The 15663-nt window shown below is 42.3% G+C and overlaps 1 protein-coding gene across 1 annotated transcript in view; it reads left to right on the top strand.

Annotated features, from left to right (window-relative positions):
* CSMD1 (CUB and Sushi multiple domains 1) overlaps positions 1 to 15663 on the top strand; it is a 4503734-nt gene that overhangs the window by 2891871 nt on the left and 1596200 nt on the right. Inside the window, exon 28 of the mRNA XM_078647516.1 lies at positions 9066 to 9204. Within this exon, the coding sequence (XP_078503642.1) occupies positions 9066 to 9204 (139 nt within the window). The remainder of the gene's footprint in view (positions 1 to 9065; positions 9205 to 15663) is intronic.

Below are 15663 nucleotides of genomic sequence, written 5' to 3'. Positions count from 1 at the left end.
CAAGTTGCAAGGACAACGGCTGAGATTCATTCACTGTTATCAACCAATTCCCCCATACATTTCGCAGAAATACTGAGCGAAATCTTAAATATTTCTGATACAAGCAGAATCGCGAGTGTATTTAAGACAGTGTTTTCGGGAGCTTTAACCCCATTCAAAGCCATCCTGGGTATTTTTCCTGATTGTGTCCATTCCATCTTTGGCGGACTTCCTCTCCTTTTGGGACTAGTGGCAGGCATCCTATTTTTGATCCTGTTACTTCGCTATGGCAAACCACGTCACAGACAAGACACCAGCGATAATGGAAGAAACAAACCGAGCTATTGGCTACCGGGACCGCATAACTAAAGTCCTTGGACTAGCAAGGCTACGAGATTTAAACATGACTTGGTTTCTTTCATTCAGACCGATGTGGCAAAGTTGTGTTATGCCTTTATTAAGGTGCTTGCTATGCGGCGAAGAATGCGTGTTGGACACCTGTCTGACACCACAATCGGATGTGCCAATGGACGCAGAGACTTTGTTGGGTCCGGTAACGGCTCATGCATTGTGCTGTCCCCAGCGGCTACCAATCCTGATGACGGCATTCGTGGAGACTTCACCACTACGATTGAAGAGTTGTGAAGTACAAGATGAAAGCAGCATCGATCAGGTACAACCTTCTGTCAGCTATGCTGATCGAGACATCAATGAAGGCAATCATGCTCATGAATGCATGTTACAAAATTTTTCCGAGTTAGTGGAACTCTCGCAAGAAGCAGTTGACAGTTTTTTCGAAAGTCTCAACAATATGTTGTTTTCACCAGAGCAGAAAGAATGACTTTGAACAAACTAGCACACGGCGTTCCCTACACCCTGAATTTGGCCTTCAACTTTGAAAATACAGCAAAAGAAATTTTCTCACCAGTTTTTACAGAGAGCGAGACATTTTTTCCCCTTCCATTCCAAAATATTTACGATTTTTTGGGACACTTATCTTCTGCTTAAGGTAAAACTATTCTTAGAGAACAAAATTTCTATATTTAGCTACTCTAGAGACATTAGCTACCCTCTAGCATGTTCACGAGTATTATGATTTTTGTGATGAGATGGTCTCGACTTTTTTCTTCTGTATTAAGAGCCATTTCATGTGTAATTTCCGCATTTCATTCATGCTGATTTCAAAATATGCGTTTAGATTTAGCTTTATTATGCTGCTTGAAGTGCATATAGTGACTGTACTCATCTTTTCGTGTATTTCCCATTTTGCAATTTCAAAATGCATTTGATTGTATTTTGGGGTGGTTCGGTATACACATGCACTACTAGTATGTTTACTATGCCTAGACTTGTAAATATGGACATAGATTACGTGGAGTGGGTGTGGTGTATTTACTATGGGTACTGTATCGATCCCCCTATTTCTGACCCTTGTCTGGTTAATAATTAACTAGCAGCCATTCAACTGCACAGAAACCCGTTATCTGATTAGCCACACAACGGCACAGAAGCCCGTTATCTGATTAGGTCATAGCGCATGCCATCTCATTAGGCAAGCACTATTCCTCCAGCCCCCTAATAGGCATACGGTGTTCTCAAAACAAATCAAACCTACCACGACCTGGGAAATCCCCACAGCCATTGTTTTGATTTAGCCGAGAACTTCAGTAAAGAATGTGCGAACGATCAGTTCGTATGACATCCTTATTGACGTATATATGTCCATCCTTACGTCAATCCCGGCACCTTTCAGGTATAAATATTACCGACATTGCCTTAAGCAAACACACGAGGTGGTGACAAGATTGGAGCAGCGAGACTTGCCGAGGAGCCCAGCTGACAGCGAAGCCCACAGACGCTGCCCCTCCTTTCTGACGCGCTGAGAGAGAGACGCTGCCTTTTCTCCTGCCGAGAAATCCAGCTCCGGCGCTTCCAAGCAGCCCTCGCAGGCAGCTGGAATATCAAGACCTGAGATAGAGATACCAGCCCTCCAGCCTTCTAAACTCCCAGGTACTGAACTGAATCATCCTTTGTAGAGAATTCTTGAAGCAGACCCTTGGCAAAGCAAACTTAACTTAAACTGCTACTTATCTACTCCCGCCACGTATTAGGCTTAGGTCAGGTACATTGGGGTAGGCGTAGTTAGAAGCACCAGTTGAGTACGATTAGTCAATGTATATATGTATGTATCTATTTTATCCATTTTAAGTATCATATGGCTAAGAAACCATATCAATGCTTTTACAGTATTATTTTATAATTCTGTTATTACTGTATGCACTTTACTTAACTCTAAGTATTACAATAATAGCGATTCATTTCTCTTGTATGAGAAAAGAGACTAATCAATAAATAACATCTTTTTATTGAACACGCCCGTCTCTTCCTTTTCTCTACAATCTGCTGAAACTAAGAATGCACTGAACTGACTGAGTAAAATAAGTTGTCTTTTGTTTTCACACGACTCTAGAGATACACTCTTGATTAGGGGAGAGCAAAGTTGTCATGTTCTATGGTTGTCAGAAACTAAATCCCTTCTTGTCTATCCAGGGAAGTTAAACTCCTCCTTGTCTATTCGAGAAAGTTTCTAGTGAACTCTGAGCTAGCTGGCACAAACATTAAACTTTAAGTCTAATATCGTCAGTAGAAGACCTAGTTAACCTCTGTCCTACGTCTATACTATTGAAGATATTATTCCAATGCGCAGAGCCTATTGGGATGATAGGAACTACACTACAGGCCAATGAGAGACCATGTCGCATTTATGACTTTCACAGCTGCCCAGCAAGTAGAGGATAGCTGCACCGTTTAGGCGCAATCTTTGAATGAGAGTCCCTGAGAGGGACAGAAGTGGCACAGAGGTGCCAGGCCTTCCACAGCTGCGCAGCACTTAGTGCCAGCTGCAGCATTAAGGCCCTGTCATTGTTCTCAGCTGCCCAGCAAGTAGTGGGCAGATGCACCATTTAGGTTTGCGCAGATGACGCACCCCTGGCTGGCGCTGCATTGGCAGTGCGCCCTGACATTCTGGACACAGGGCATTTGAGCCCCTTCTTGGATGGCTAGTTGGCCAGGGGGCTGATAGATGTATAGGGCTCAAGGCCCTAAAGTGATTATGTGCTAAAGTGATGTGGTGCTAGGAAATGTATTATTTATAGTATGTTTTGCGCACCCTGTATCTGATACTTCTAAACTGTGGTTTATGATTATGAGGTTGTTTTGCATTTCTTGTGGTTATGCTAGTGAGATGATGTTTCACTCTGTGATTTACGCCCCTAATGCGAGATATACTTAGGAGGCAGGGTCGAATGTGTTTAGACTAGTGAGGAGATGGCATAATGTGTTTATGCAGGTGAGGTTGGCTCAGGATGTAATTCGCACCTGATGTGACTGTGCATACTGTAAAGTTATGTTAGAGGTTGAGGTGGAGTACAGTGATTACCAGTGGCTACTGGTTGTAGATTTATGATCTATTTTTACTTGTACCAATTTCTGCTAAGTGTTGATCCTGACAGTGGCCCACGTGGCCCTGTCCTGTGTAAATAATCCCTTGTGATTATTGCCTGTGTCAGTTGGCACAATCTACATTTTGTGATTACTATCTGATGTGTTTTGAGAATACAAAGGCTATTTTTATATAACCTTGTGTGAAGTTCCTTTTGTAGTGCGCCTGGGATGTTGTTGCTGTGTGCGTGCGCAAATGCTTTACACATTGCCTCCAAGATAAGCCTGACTGCTCGTGTCAAGCTACCAAGGGGGTGAGCAGGGGTTATCTTGGCGTGTGACTCCCTTGCCCTGACTAGAGTGGTGGATTCTGCCTGGCTTTGGCGCAAGTCTTAGTCAACCAGAAATCCCAGTTCTGACATGATTTATGCACAAGTCCCTTGTAAAGTGGTATGTAATATACCCAGGTTATATAAATTAAATGCTACTAGTGGGCCTGTAGCAATGATTGTGTCACCCACAGAAGTAGCCTTTAAAATCTGTCTAAGGCCTGCCATTGCAGGGTCTATGTGTGCAGTTACTCTATTTATACTTGCCATTTAAAACTACTTGCCAAGCCTTAAACGCCCCTTTTATAACACACAGGTCACTCCTATGCTAGGCCCCAAGTAGCCCTATGGGAAGCAGGCTGCTGTGTAAGCAAAAGGTAGGACATCTACCTTTATGTTTGACATGTGATTATAGTGACAAACAGCCTATTTCATTTTCGCTACTGTTTGGCCTACTCCTCTCACAGGCTAGCATTGGGAATTCCCTTATATACTTTTAAGTGGTAATTCCTGATCAGAAAGAAGTGACATTGACATGTTTGGTATGTTAAGAATGGAAGTGATAAATCCGCTATACTGATCAAGTTGGATTTTAAATGACTATTTTGGAAAGTCCACTTTTAGAAAGTGAAAAAGCAAACCAGGGGTTGGGCCAATATATTGTCAGCTATGCTAGGCCTCTATAAATTTAACATACAAAATAAAGGCCATTACTGACATTGCATCACAACAACATTATTTTATATTTGTGACCATGAAATTCAAACAACATTTATTTCATCAATCTTTTCTCAACATATCATTATTGATTATTTTGTGTCTGTAATAGAAGTAGGAACCAACAAACAACAATGTTTTACTCCAAAGACTGCTTGATGCAGCCCCTGTGATATAAAAGCAAAGGACACAATTCATCAAACAGTGAATACGCTCACATTTACATGCACCTGAAATATACATGAACATAGATGTATCACAGTTCTCAAATTCAACACCAAAAGGGGCCTATGTGTAATTTCAAAATAAGTGAGGGTCCCTATTCAATGGAGCAAATCAGGGAATGAAAGAAATGAATTTCTTCGAAGATGAAAACCAGGGGGGCATGGAATTGCGACTTGTTCCTGTAAATGGTACCCTGTGTCATGCAAAACGTTTTGTGTTTTGGGCCACAACCTCTCATATTCTGCAGTCTATGCTTTTTGAACCCAGACTAAGTTTTGGGTTCTCTTCAGGACCGATAACTGCTAATCAATAGGCTTCAGTTTCATGTATTTTGAGTTGTTCTTTGATAAAGAAGGCAGAAATCAATTACATCTTAAAACAGCTTTTTAATTTCTTTAGCAAGCCTGTTGAGGTCTCCCAACATTCTTTCCAGAAATTTTCAATGGAATGTGCAACTCCAATGGTCGCCTTCTTTAAGTCTTTTAAAAAGTTGGCATTCCCCTGTATAACTCTTTGTGCTTTGCAGCCTGTCTCCAGTAAACAATTGGGCAATGGCTACACTTTGTGCATTCTTTCTAGACAGTCACAACACAGGAAGGGCTGGCTGTGATGGAATACATCTGCATTCATCTGCATACTGATAGTCTTTCTGGGCAGGGAGATGGAGATGTGGTTCACACTTACGTTTGATTAAGGTGTGTCCTCACACAAAGGGCTGATGTACCCCCTTCTGATCGTTTGGAACCAGGGTTAAGCTGAAAGGAGTTGTTGTGCCTTTCTGATGGTTCTTTTGAAGTCACACCCTACATCAAAGGAATTTTTTAATATAAGCTCTGGGGCTCTGACCACATATATTTACACACTGCGTGGGACTTGTAACCAGACACTGCTGGCTCTACAACCACATACAGCCAAGAGGACTGTTGTGCTGACAGGAGAAACTGCAAAAAGAACTTTTGATGGGCAGAATGCAGAACAATGTCATACATTCACCTCAGTACAGAGATCTGGGCCTAAATCCATCGTTTTTTTGCTCACCATGCCATTCCAGTTTGGACCCAGCCATATGCAAATCAGTCTTTACCCTGTGCCAAATGGGAACAGTACAGCTTGAACTGCCAGGCTAAGTCCTCCTTGGACTGGAAACAAGCATCCTAGGACCGGTTTTGGGGTTTTACCCCTCTTCAGCCAGGATAGCTTCCAGTGGCGTGGAGAGCATTGGACTCATGTCTGAGCATACCCGTCCCACTCAGGATGACAAATGCAAAAAAAACTATTGATGGACAAAGAGAAACTGCCATTCATGTTAACTGTTTTGCTGTGTTGACCTACTTTCTGCTCTTGGTAGGCTGAAGGAAGGACTATCACTTTGGAACTATTTTGGATGAGTTGGGCTGTTGCCTAATACCTGCTTGTGCCCCAAGTGTTTTCCAAGGGCTTGTTGGCTCGCCCCTCGCATTCCCGAAATGTCACAGGGCCTTAAAATATGTCTTTGGTAGCAAGCAGGCTACCATGCCTGCTCTTTTCGTGAAGTCAGCTTGTGCCCATTTACTGCGATTTCCATTGGTGCCTAATCCTGTGCAGATTGCTGATCGGGCAATTGTGTAAGCCCATGCTGATTGATCATTGTATTGTGGCAGTAACCTTCCACTGACACACGCTCCCCTGCTGCGTGCTGCTGAATCTTGCTGTGCCACCGAAAGGACTTCAGGCACCTCAACACTGCCCGTGATGCCGAAGGGGAGGAGAACTAGCTTGACATGGGACCTAGCAAGAAGAGATCAAAGCAACCACCCCTCTCTCCTACTCGAGGCAGTATTGTGCAGCATCTATGGCCACAGGCCTGTGGGATCCACTCAAAGCTACCCAGACAGACCTTTGATGACGAATAGCCTTGTGACAAGGGGCGAGCTAGCATTCTGAGGCTCACTCCGGCTGGCCCCACCCCCTGGTTTATCAGGTATGATGCAAGGACAATGCGAGTCCCACTCCCAAGACCCCCTGACATTGCCTAAAGTGGCACTCCCTGAGTTTGGCCTTGTCATCTCGAAGGTACTAGGGGCCATAGAGGAAATAAAACCATCCCGTGCTCCTTCGCGGAAGTTGTCTTTAATTTTTAAGGGCTTTGGACTCACCAGAGTTTGAGGCATGTTCTTGGCCTGCATTCTGGGGTGAAACATCCAAGGAGAAACTCAAAGGAGCATGAGACTGCCTCCTGAGACATTTAAAGCAACTGCTTTTTGGGTGATCACAATATGCCGTTTTGTTATGTTATGTTATGTTAATCTGATTTGTATAGCGCATGGCTACCCCAGCAACGGGGCGTCCCAGCGCTTGCAGACGTGCCTAATGACGAAAACAGCATGAACAGTGAAGAGTGCCAAACCCCGAAGGTACCCTAGATGGAGGAAAACAACCAGGTTTTAATTTGTTTTCGAAAGAGCAGGTGGTTCGTGGTAGCACGTGCTCTTAAGGGGATAGAGTTCCAAAGTTTCGGGGCCAGATACATGAATGAATGGCCCCCATCTCTGTTCCTCCGGATCTTGATGGTACGGGCAAAATGAAGGTCCGCAGAGCGAAGAGCACACGTAGGGACATAGAAGGAACAAAGTCTCTGCAGGATTTGGGGGCTAAGACAATAAAGAGTTTTATGGATTAAGCAAAGGGTTTTGAATTGAATGCGTTGTTTTACAGGCAGCCAGTGTAACCGACGCAAAATCTGAGAGGTGTGACAGTGTTTTGGTAGTGCGAACAGAATGCGGGCGGCGGCATTCTGGGCCCTTTGAAGTCTGTTTATAGCTGTCAGGTTAGAACCGAGCATGAGGATATTACAGTAGTCTAAGTGGGATATGACCAAGGCTTGGACAATCATCTGGCGGGTGAGGGGTTCAAAGAAGCCCAGAATGGGCTTGAGGGAGCGTAGGCGACCGTAGCAGGTGCCTGCCACTCTTTTTGCATGAGACTCTAGGGCGAGTTAATTGTCCATAATCACACCCAAGTTTTTGACTTGCTTCTTGCATTGCCTGAGATAACTGAGAACGTACCTCTGTAAGACTTTACAGAAATCACCATATAACATTTAATAGGTTCTCCTGTGCTCCACGTTTCTTCTCTTGAATGCAATCGTTGCAAGTTGGCTCACAGAAATTACTGTGTAAAGTGTTCTGTTTCCACTGCAATTTATGTGATTTACCTTAACATTCTGTATTATTTGCAGTATTTATTGATGCATGTCGTTGTTGGCCTTCTTTTGCTATGTACAATATAGTACGTATTTTATATAAGCCCGTGTGGAGTCTCTTTCGTGGTATATTCATTGTGTTACTGTGAGAGTGTAATTGACAAATGCTTTACACATTGCCTCTGATAATAAGCCTGCCTGCTCTGCACCAAGTACCAGAGGGTGAACACAGGTCATCTTCGTGTGTATCTGACTTGCTTTGACTAGAGTGGTTGCTTCTGCCTGGCTTAGTTGCATCGCCTAGCCATCCAGAAACCCTATTTCTAACACTGTATTGTACTGTGTTTAGCATATGAGAAGGGTATCGGGTTCAGAGCTTGCTACAGTAAGGATGAGCTCACCATAGGTATTTCCAACTTCTAGTATGTATATATTTCTAAATTAATGCAAAGTTGTGAGAAGTGTGTCCGTATTTCAATGATTTATTGGAGGTTGTTGTGTGCCTGTGGACTGGGGTATGAACCCACACCACAGCCATGGACTACTCTGCCTCTCTACCCTGAGAGAGTTAAATGCTACAACTGGGTCCTTGATTACAGGAGAGGGCACTTCGCAGACTTATTACTTGTGAAGGACCTAAATCCTTCTCAACTAGTAACTTTTTACAAGTTGTTTATATTTTGATTTGTAAAGTAAACTTGCAAAATGCCATGCCCCTGTGAGTTCTGGAAATTGTCATCACTAATCTGTATTAGCAATTATTCCTGATGGAAAACTTCTGTATTATTAATGTGAGTTAAAAAAAATTACAGCAACTGACTTCATGAATAACATTATACTGTTTAGCTTTATTTGAATGTGTTTTAAAGCATAAGCATGTCAGTTACGTGGGTGTCCGCGCCTATTCATAATAGACTTTATTAACCGTTAATGCAGTTTCAAGCATAGATGCTGAAAAGACAATATCCTAGAACAATACAAGTTCATTCTATACAAGATAGTATATTGGATCATTGTCTTCTGTGCTGCTTTTTTCTTGAGAGAATTATTTGATAAGTATTTCCTAGGGAAACCAAGTTTCGTGTCTGAAAACTTACGATCAAAAAATTGATTTTATATTCTAAAACATACTGTTATGTTAAGATTAACATATGATCTTTCTTTTTTTTCCACCTCCCCCTATGTTGTGACAGCTGCGTGTGGAGGGAATCTGACAGGCCCAGCGGGTGTTATTTTATCACCTAACTTTCCACAACCCTATCCTCCTGGGAAAGAATGCGACTGGAGAATAAACGTGAACCCAGACTTTGTCATTGCCTTGATATTCAAAAGGTACAATTTCCAAAGGAACAGCACAATTTAGCTGGTTTTTAAATGTCAAATTCAAGAATTGCTTCATATATCACTTCATTGTGCTCTTAATTACATTTCCTAGCTGAGCCCCGGAGCATGTAGCTAATGCCTTCTCCACCAGTGTTGCCAAGTCCAAAAAAATACATTACATAGCTTTTACATCATTTTTTTTTATGCCACTTGTTTTCTACACTGAGTATCAGAAAGAAGTGAAAGTTGTCAAATGTGGTTTCCGAAAATAGATTGAAAAGATAGAAATTACATTTTTTTTAGCAAAACGATTAATGTATTTTGTTTATGTCAGCAAAACCCATCATGGCATCATTGAAATATAATTCAAAGTAAACTTTACACGCTCACATTGTCTCAGTATATCGACTGTTACAGTGTAAAGCAGAGTCAGGTTACTTGCTATTTTAAGTCTACAATTGACAAGAACAAATTGTTCTTTCAACCCGAAACAACCTTTCAACATATTAGCACAATAGGAATACACCCGACAGTTCCAATATGTTGTCCATTCATTCACCTCTAAAGATTTGTACTTTTTGGAACAATCTCATAATATAATAATCCCACGCATAATTATTTTATTGACGCCTGCGGATGCAAGTCAGTAATCCTTATTTCTATTTATGATAGTGCACTGCTGACTTGACCTCATTAGCAAGTGAGTTTGATAGAGGGTAATGACCTGTTTGTAACATTTGACAACCATATGAAATATCGAACTGAAGTTGTAAAAATCATCACATGATCTTGTTAGTTGTGTTATGGATATATATTCTGTATTTCTTGAAATATGTCCGGGTTAATAAATCGCTCAAAGGTGTGCATATTGCCACGAAATATGTTTTGTTTATCAATTAGAAATTAATAAATGCCTTGGGGTGGCACGATGGTTACTTTAGAAGAGTTACAAAAAAAACAATCAATCCTGCCTAGTTTAGATTTCAGAGTATGTTTCTGTTGTTTTATATCTTATTCACAAGGTGCCATTTACATCTCTTACCAAGGTCCTAACTACACAATATAAGGAACTCAAGTCCTGATTAGCAGTTGGTCAGTTTTGGAACGTGGATGATTAGTAGAGCCACCAACAACGTCTAGGGTTCTGTACTGGTCTTAATAAATTATTCCTTAATTATTTCCTATGCTCAACCATTGGTAGCTTGGCTGTGAGCAGGCAGGCTTAACTTAGGAGACAGGTATGTAAAGTATTTAAAAACACTAAGGAAATATTTAAGACACAACACATAATAAAATCCCATACCATTGTATAAAAATAGGAAACATTTTTTACCTTTAAAATGACACCAAAACAGCAAACATCCAATGTAGAGAACCAAAGATATGAATTCTTAAAGATTTAGAACTATATAGCACTTGGAAACCTATAGCGCCACCTTGGGACATAAGGTCGCGCTTGAAGGGACAAAGTCAAAGTTTCAGGCCGACCGCAATAGAGCCCTGCTCAGATGCCCCTCGCGGTAGGCCTTGGTCAAAATTTAACCTTCTGACTTTGAAACTTTTCTGGAGCTTTTTCTGCAGGGGTCCCTCCATGCTCTTCACCAGTCCTGGTTTGGTGAGGGCTTGCAGGCTTTCTTTCCAGGGAGCTTGCAGTCAAACTCTGGAAGTTGGTACTCCAGAGCTTTTAAGAGGGATGAACCAGCAGGCCAGTCTGGCTAGCGGTTGAAGGTGGGCGGCTTGGCTCTTGTTGAGTCAGTCCCCTTATGTTTTTTTTTTCAAAGTTGTTCCAAACTACTCCAAACTTCCAGACCTTTTTCTGATAGTTCCTCTTGAGGGTCCAAACTGTGCAAAACACAATCCAAGGGTCTGGAATCTCCAAGATGGTCCTTGAAAGGTTGGGACCAGAATTCCAAAATGCACCTAGACAAAACCCTAACAAATCCACTGGACACACTCCAGGCATGTGATGGTACAGGTGAGCTCTGTTAACCTGTAGCTTGCAGGGAGCCCACTCTTTATTTCTCTTGAAGAAAGATACATCCAAAGGGCGGTAGTTCCAGACAATGCAGCAGGCTCAGTCAGTCAGAATGTAGGGCCTATGGTGCTTATCAAATTTCCAGCTTGGAAAGCCGTCTTCTTCTTTTAGTTTCATGCAGCAGAACTGAGAGGCTCCGCACGGCTCATGTATTTATTCAGTGTTCTCTTGAGTCAAGCAGGAGGGCACTCCTGTCCAATGAGATGCAGGACAACAACACAGGGCATGACCACTTCCTTCAAAGTGTGCCATAATCTTGTCCTAGTAATCACTATTCCTTCAAAATTCAGTATGGATGACATTCCAGAGGAGGACCAAGAACTAAGTTGGTTAAGCTAACCTCCAGTGTGGCTCATTTCCATAGCTCTCCTCTCCCCACCAGCTTCAAATTCCTGCCTCAAGCCTGCCATCTGGCAGGGTCAGAGGGCTGGGGGGGTAGATGGACCTGGGATGCACAGCCTGTCCTATTCCTCCTTTGAAACTCATGCTTGACAACCCCTTCCCCCTGCTCTGGTATTCCTGTGTAGCAGAGCTCTCTTAATATATTGCCTCTCCCTGGGTCAGCCACTTAGGATAGGATAGGATAAAGTTTATAGAGCGCTCGAATGCCGAGAAGTCTTGGTGCTAGAATGAGACAAAAGAGGGACTACAAACAACTATGCCAGCCGTCTTATGCCCCAGGGAACAGCCAAGTTTTTAACAGTTTTCTGAAGTCTCACAATGGTAGGCAGTTGGTTCCAAAGCCTGACTGCACAGTGCAATAGACTTTTACCTCTCCATCTGGCTCTACAGACTTTGAAGGTACAGATGTGATCCGTGTTTGAGGATCTGAGGCTTCTCATAGGAATGTAACAATGGAAAAGTTTACAGAGGTCGGCTGCCCTTCTGCCATATAGTGTCTTGTGAACCAAGTATAAAGCCTTGAATTCCATACGCTGCTGTATTGGAAGCCAATGCAGGGATCTAATAGCAGAGGAGGTAGAGTGGCCTTTTGGGATATTCAGTAATATCCAAGCAGAGGCATGTTGTATAGACTGCAATTTAGCCTTATGTGCCTTATCAATGCCTATAAATAGTGTATTGCAGTAATCTAGGCGTGATAGAACTAGGGCCACTACCACTGTTTTGCTTAGATCCTGTGGAATAAAAGGGAACACCTTCAGAAGACGCTTCAGTATGAAAAAACAGGTGGAGGTTACATGGTTTATCTGGGCCGAAAAGCTAAGTTGGTCATCAAAAAAGATCCCCAAATTCTTAACTTTAGCAGATGGTGCCGGACATTTCCCAGCATCTATCAGCCACTAAGTGTGATACCACAGGGACTGACCGTTGCCAAACTCCATCACCTCCATCTTATCCGTGTTGATTTTAAGATAGTTGCTGCTCATCCAGCTCATGATGAGAGTCAGACAAGCATGGAAACTAGCTGCAACAGACTCAGACTGCATAGATACAGAGGTGATAATTTGTGAGTCGTCCGCTTAAGACACAAACGAGAAACCATGCTGTCTGATGAGACTTATGACTTCATGAAAGCAGCCAGGCTGATCCTGTTAACTCTGACCAATCAGGGAAGAGGGCAGGAAGGCTGCATTTTGGCTTACAGATTAGAAAGCCTTATAACTTATTTTCTGAATACCTTAGGATAAATTTACAGTAGCATATTGTTGGATTTATCACAACCATTCTCCTAAGCCCTAGCATTATATTTTTTAATTGCTAGCAATAGTTATGTATTCATAAACTATAGCCATGTTATCCTATGTGGCTGGGGATCTACAATGGGTAAAATGAAACTTGCGATTCCTCCAATACCAGAGCATTTAAAACATCTTTTATAAGGACCCAGCTTATATGTAATCGACCCACGCCTAGGACACCTAAGGGAGACTTTAGGGGCCCTGACTATCCAAATATAGTGGAGATCCTCACTCCAAAGTGCTCCTAGCACAAAATTTGATTTTTAGAAGCACTTAATTTGAATTGGGGAAGGGGTATGCGCAATTTCTCCAGCCCCAGGTCATATAAAATCTCTTTTAAAAGGGCTCTCCTTATTGGTACATGAACACTCATTCCAGCGACACCAAGGGGACACCCTGTGGGTATCTATATGCCATTTGCTGGAAATGGCCCTTTTTGCAGGGTTATCCCCAAACTTGTTCCTTCTTCCTCCTTCATTTTTTCTGACCTGTGGTTGTTGGCTATAGGACTCCAGGCACGTTACCACTGCTGATCAGTGCTAAAGTGCATATGCTCTCTGTGTAAATTGTTATTGTGATTGGTTATCCATGATTGGCATATTTGTCTCACCAGTAGGTTCCTAGTAAAGTGCACTGAATATTCCAGGGCTGATAATTCAAATGCTACTAGTGAGCTTGCAGCACATATTGTGCCACCCACATGAATTGCACTGAAATGAGGTGTCAGGCCAGCCACCGCAGTGCCTGCACGCAGTTTGTTAACTGCCATGTTGACCTGGCCAGTGTATCCACTAGCCAGGCCTTACCCTATCCTTCTCTTACACATAGGACGCCCCTATGGTAGGCCCAATGTGCCCCCCTGGGCAGGGTGCAGTGCATGTGAAATGTGGGACATGTACTAGTGTGTATAACATGTCCTGATAGTGAAATACTGCCAATTTCGTTTTTCAATATTGAAAGGCTATCTTGCCCATAGGCCAGAATGGGGAATACTGTGTAACATGTTTACCTGCATATCTTCCCATAGGAGTGAGAAAGAAAATTGTAGTCTGGTATCCCTGAACTCAGAATTTAATTACACATCTTTTAGGAGGGACGGTTTTTAAATTCTGTATTTGAAAAAAGCACTTTTAGAAAGTGGCTATTTTCTTGTTCAACCTTTCTGTGCGCCTCTGCCTGCTTGTGGATAGACTGTCTGGTTTGGGAGTGACAGGGGTCTTAGGTGGCTCCAGGAGTCTGGGTGAGTCAGCGCAATGCTGAATAGACCTATCTGCTTTTGGAGTGGTGGGAGGAGTAGCACCTGGGCCTGAATAGGGCTGTGCCTGGCTTCCATAATGCTGGCTCCACCTCCTGCAGTGTGTCTGATTGCCCTGGCCCACACTTGCAAAGGAAGAAGTTGTGCACTGGCAGAGTGCACCCAGAACTGGTTTGGACTGGGCCCAGGACCCCTCACACATAGAGAACAAAGACTTTTGGCTTATGAATAGGAGACTGAAACCCCTGAACTTTAGACTACTTTGGAACCAAGGAGAAACCTTTGCTGAGGAGAAAAGCTGATTTTTAAATGACCTGAGGTGCTCACCAGTGCATCCATGTAAATGCAAAAAGGGCGTCCGGCCTCTACACTGTCATGCCCTATTATATACTAGAGACTTAAAGGTAGTTTTAATACCCCTGCCCTATTATGCACTAGTGATTTATAGGGTAGGCCATGCCAATTATAAGGATCCCCTAATATATAGTGTATTCTTATGTATGTGAGTGTTTTCACTAAACTATGGATTACGCAGGTTTACAGGTAAGTAAACATATAAATCAATTAAACAAATTTTGTTGCATGCACTGCATCCCCAAATGCGATGCAGTGAGCGCAACAAAATTTGTTGTATTTATTTATATGTTTACTTACCTGTAAACCTCCATAATCCATAGTTTACTATCTCCCACCCTGCCCCTCCCCCTCCCCACATCACCGCCTGGCAGGTACTCCCATTACCGACCGCGGCTGTTTATCAGGTGTGATAAATGGCACTTAAATTTGTCATCATAGCCATTGTCTGTTCCGCACAACCTTGTGGGTATTGCTAAAATAATTACTACATGCCTGAGTCACATTTTTTAATTTCTGTGCCTTATCTCTACAATGTGCATAGGTTTCACCTTTTTGCTATTTAAAAATGCAGTGAAACAATCTGCATGAAAAGCTATGTAGATAGTAATTTCTAGTTGATCTCAATATCTACCAAGAAACCTGTAGCAGACTGTCTGCTTAGCAATTAATATACCAGAGAGTGCAATAAGGCATTGCGCAATAGCATTTTTTTATTTTTTTGATCCAAGGGGAGAATATTTTTCCGCATAAGACTTTGCGTTTCCACAACGTGAGATGTATGGATATACAGATACACATTTTTTTCTTCTCTGCTTGAAGACTCAATTACTTTTCATAGTTAAAATGAACTACAAGTAGTTGATAAATCCCACAAATCTATGAGTTTGTATTCGTTTTCAAGTCCTAGTATTGCTTCAATTACAAATTAAATCGAATTACTTAGCACCATACTGATGGATATTCTTCTGTAAATGTTTTCTCTGAGCGGAAGTATATGCAACTTTCGTTTGCAGAATTACTTAATATCTGCCCAGCCTTTTTGGCACTGCACACACAATACTGGTGGAGACAATTTAGCTAATGACTACTTGTCACGTTTATTAAAGACTTTGTGTATGTAT

Source organism: Lissotriton helveticus, chromosome 6 (genome assembly GCF_964261635.1).
Source record: "Lissotriton helveticus chromosome 6, aLisHel1.1, whole genome shotgun sequence".
Classification (NCBI taxonomy): domain Eukaryota; kingdom Metazoa; phylum Chordata; class Amphibia; order Caudata; family Salamandridae; genus Lissotriton; species Lissotriton helveticus.
The sequence above is the reverse complement of the archived record's forward strand: the minus strand, read 5'-3'. Positions and strand labels throughout refer to the sequence as shown.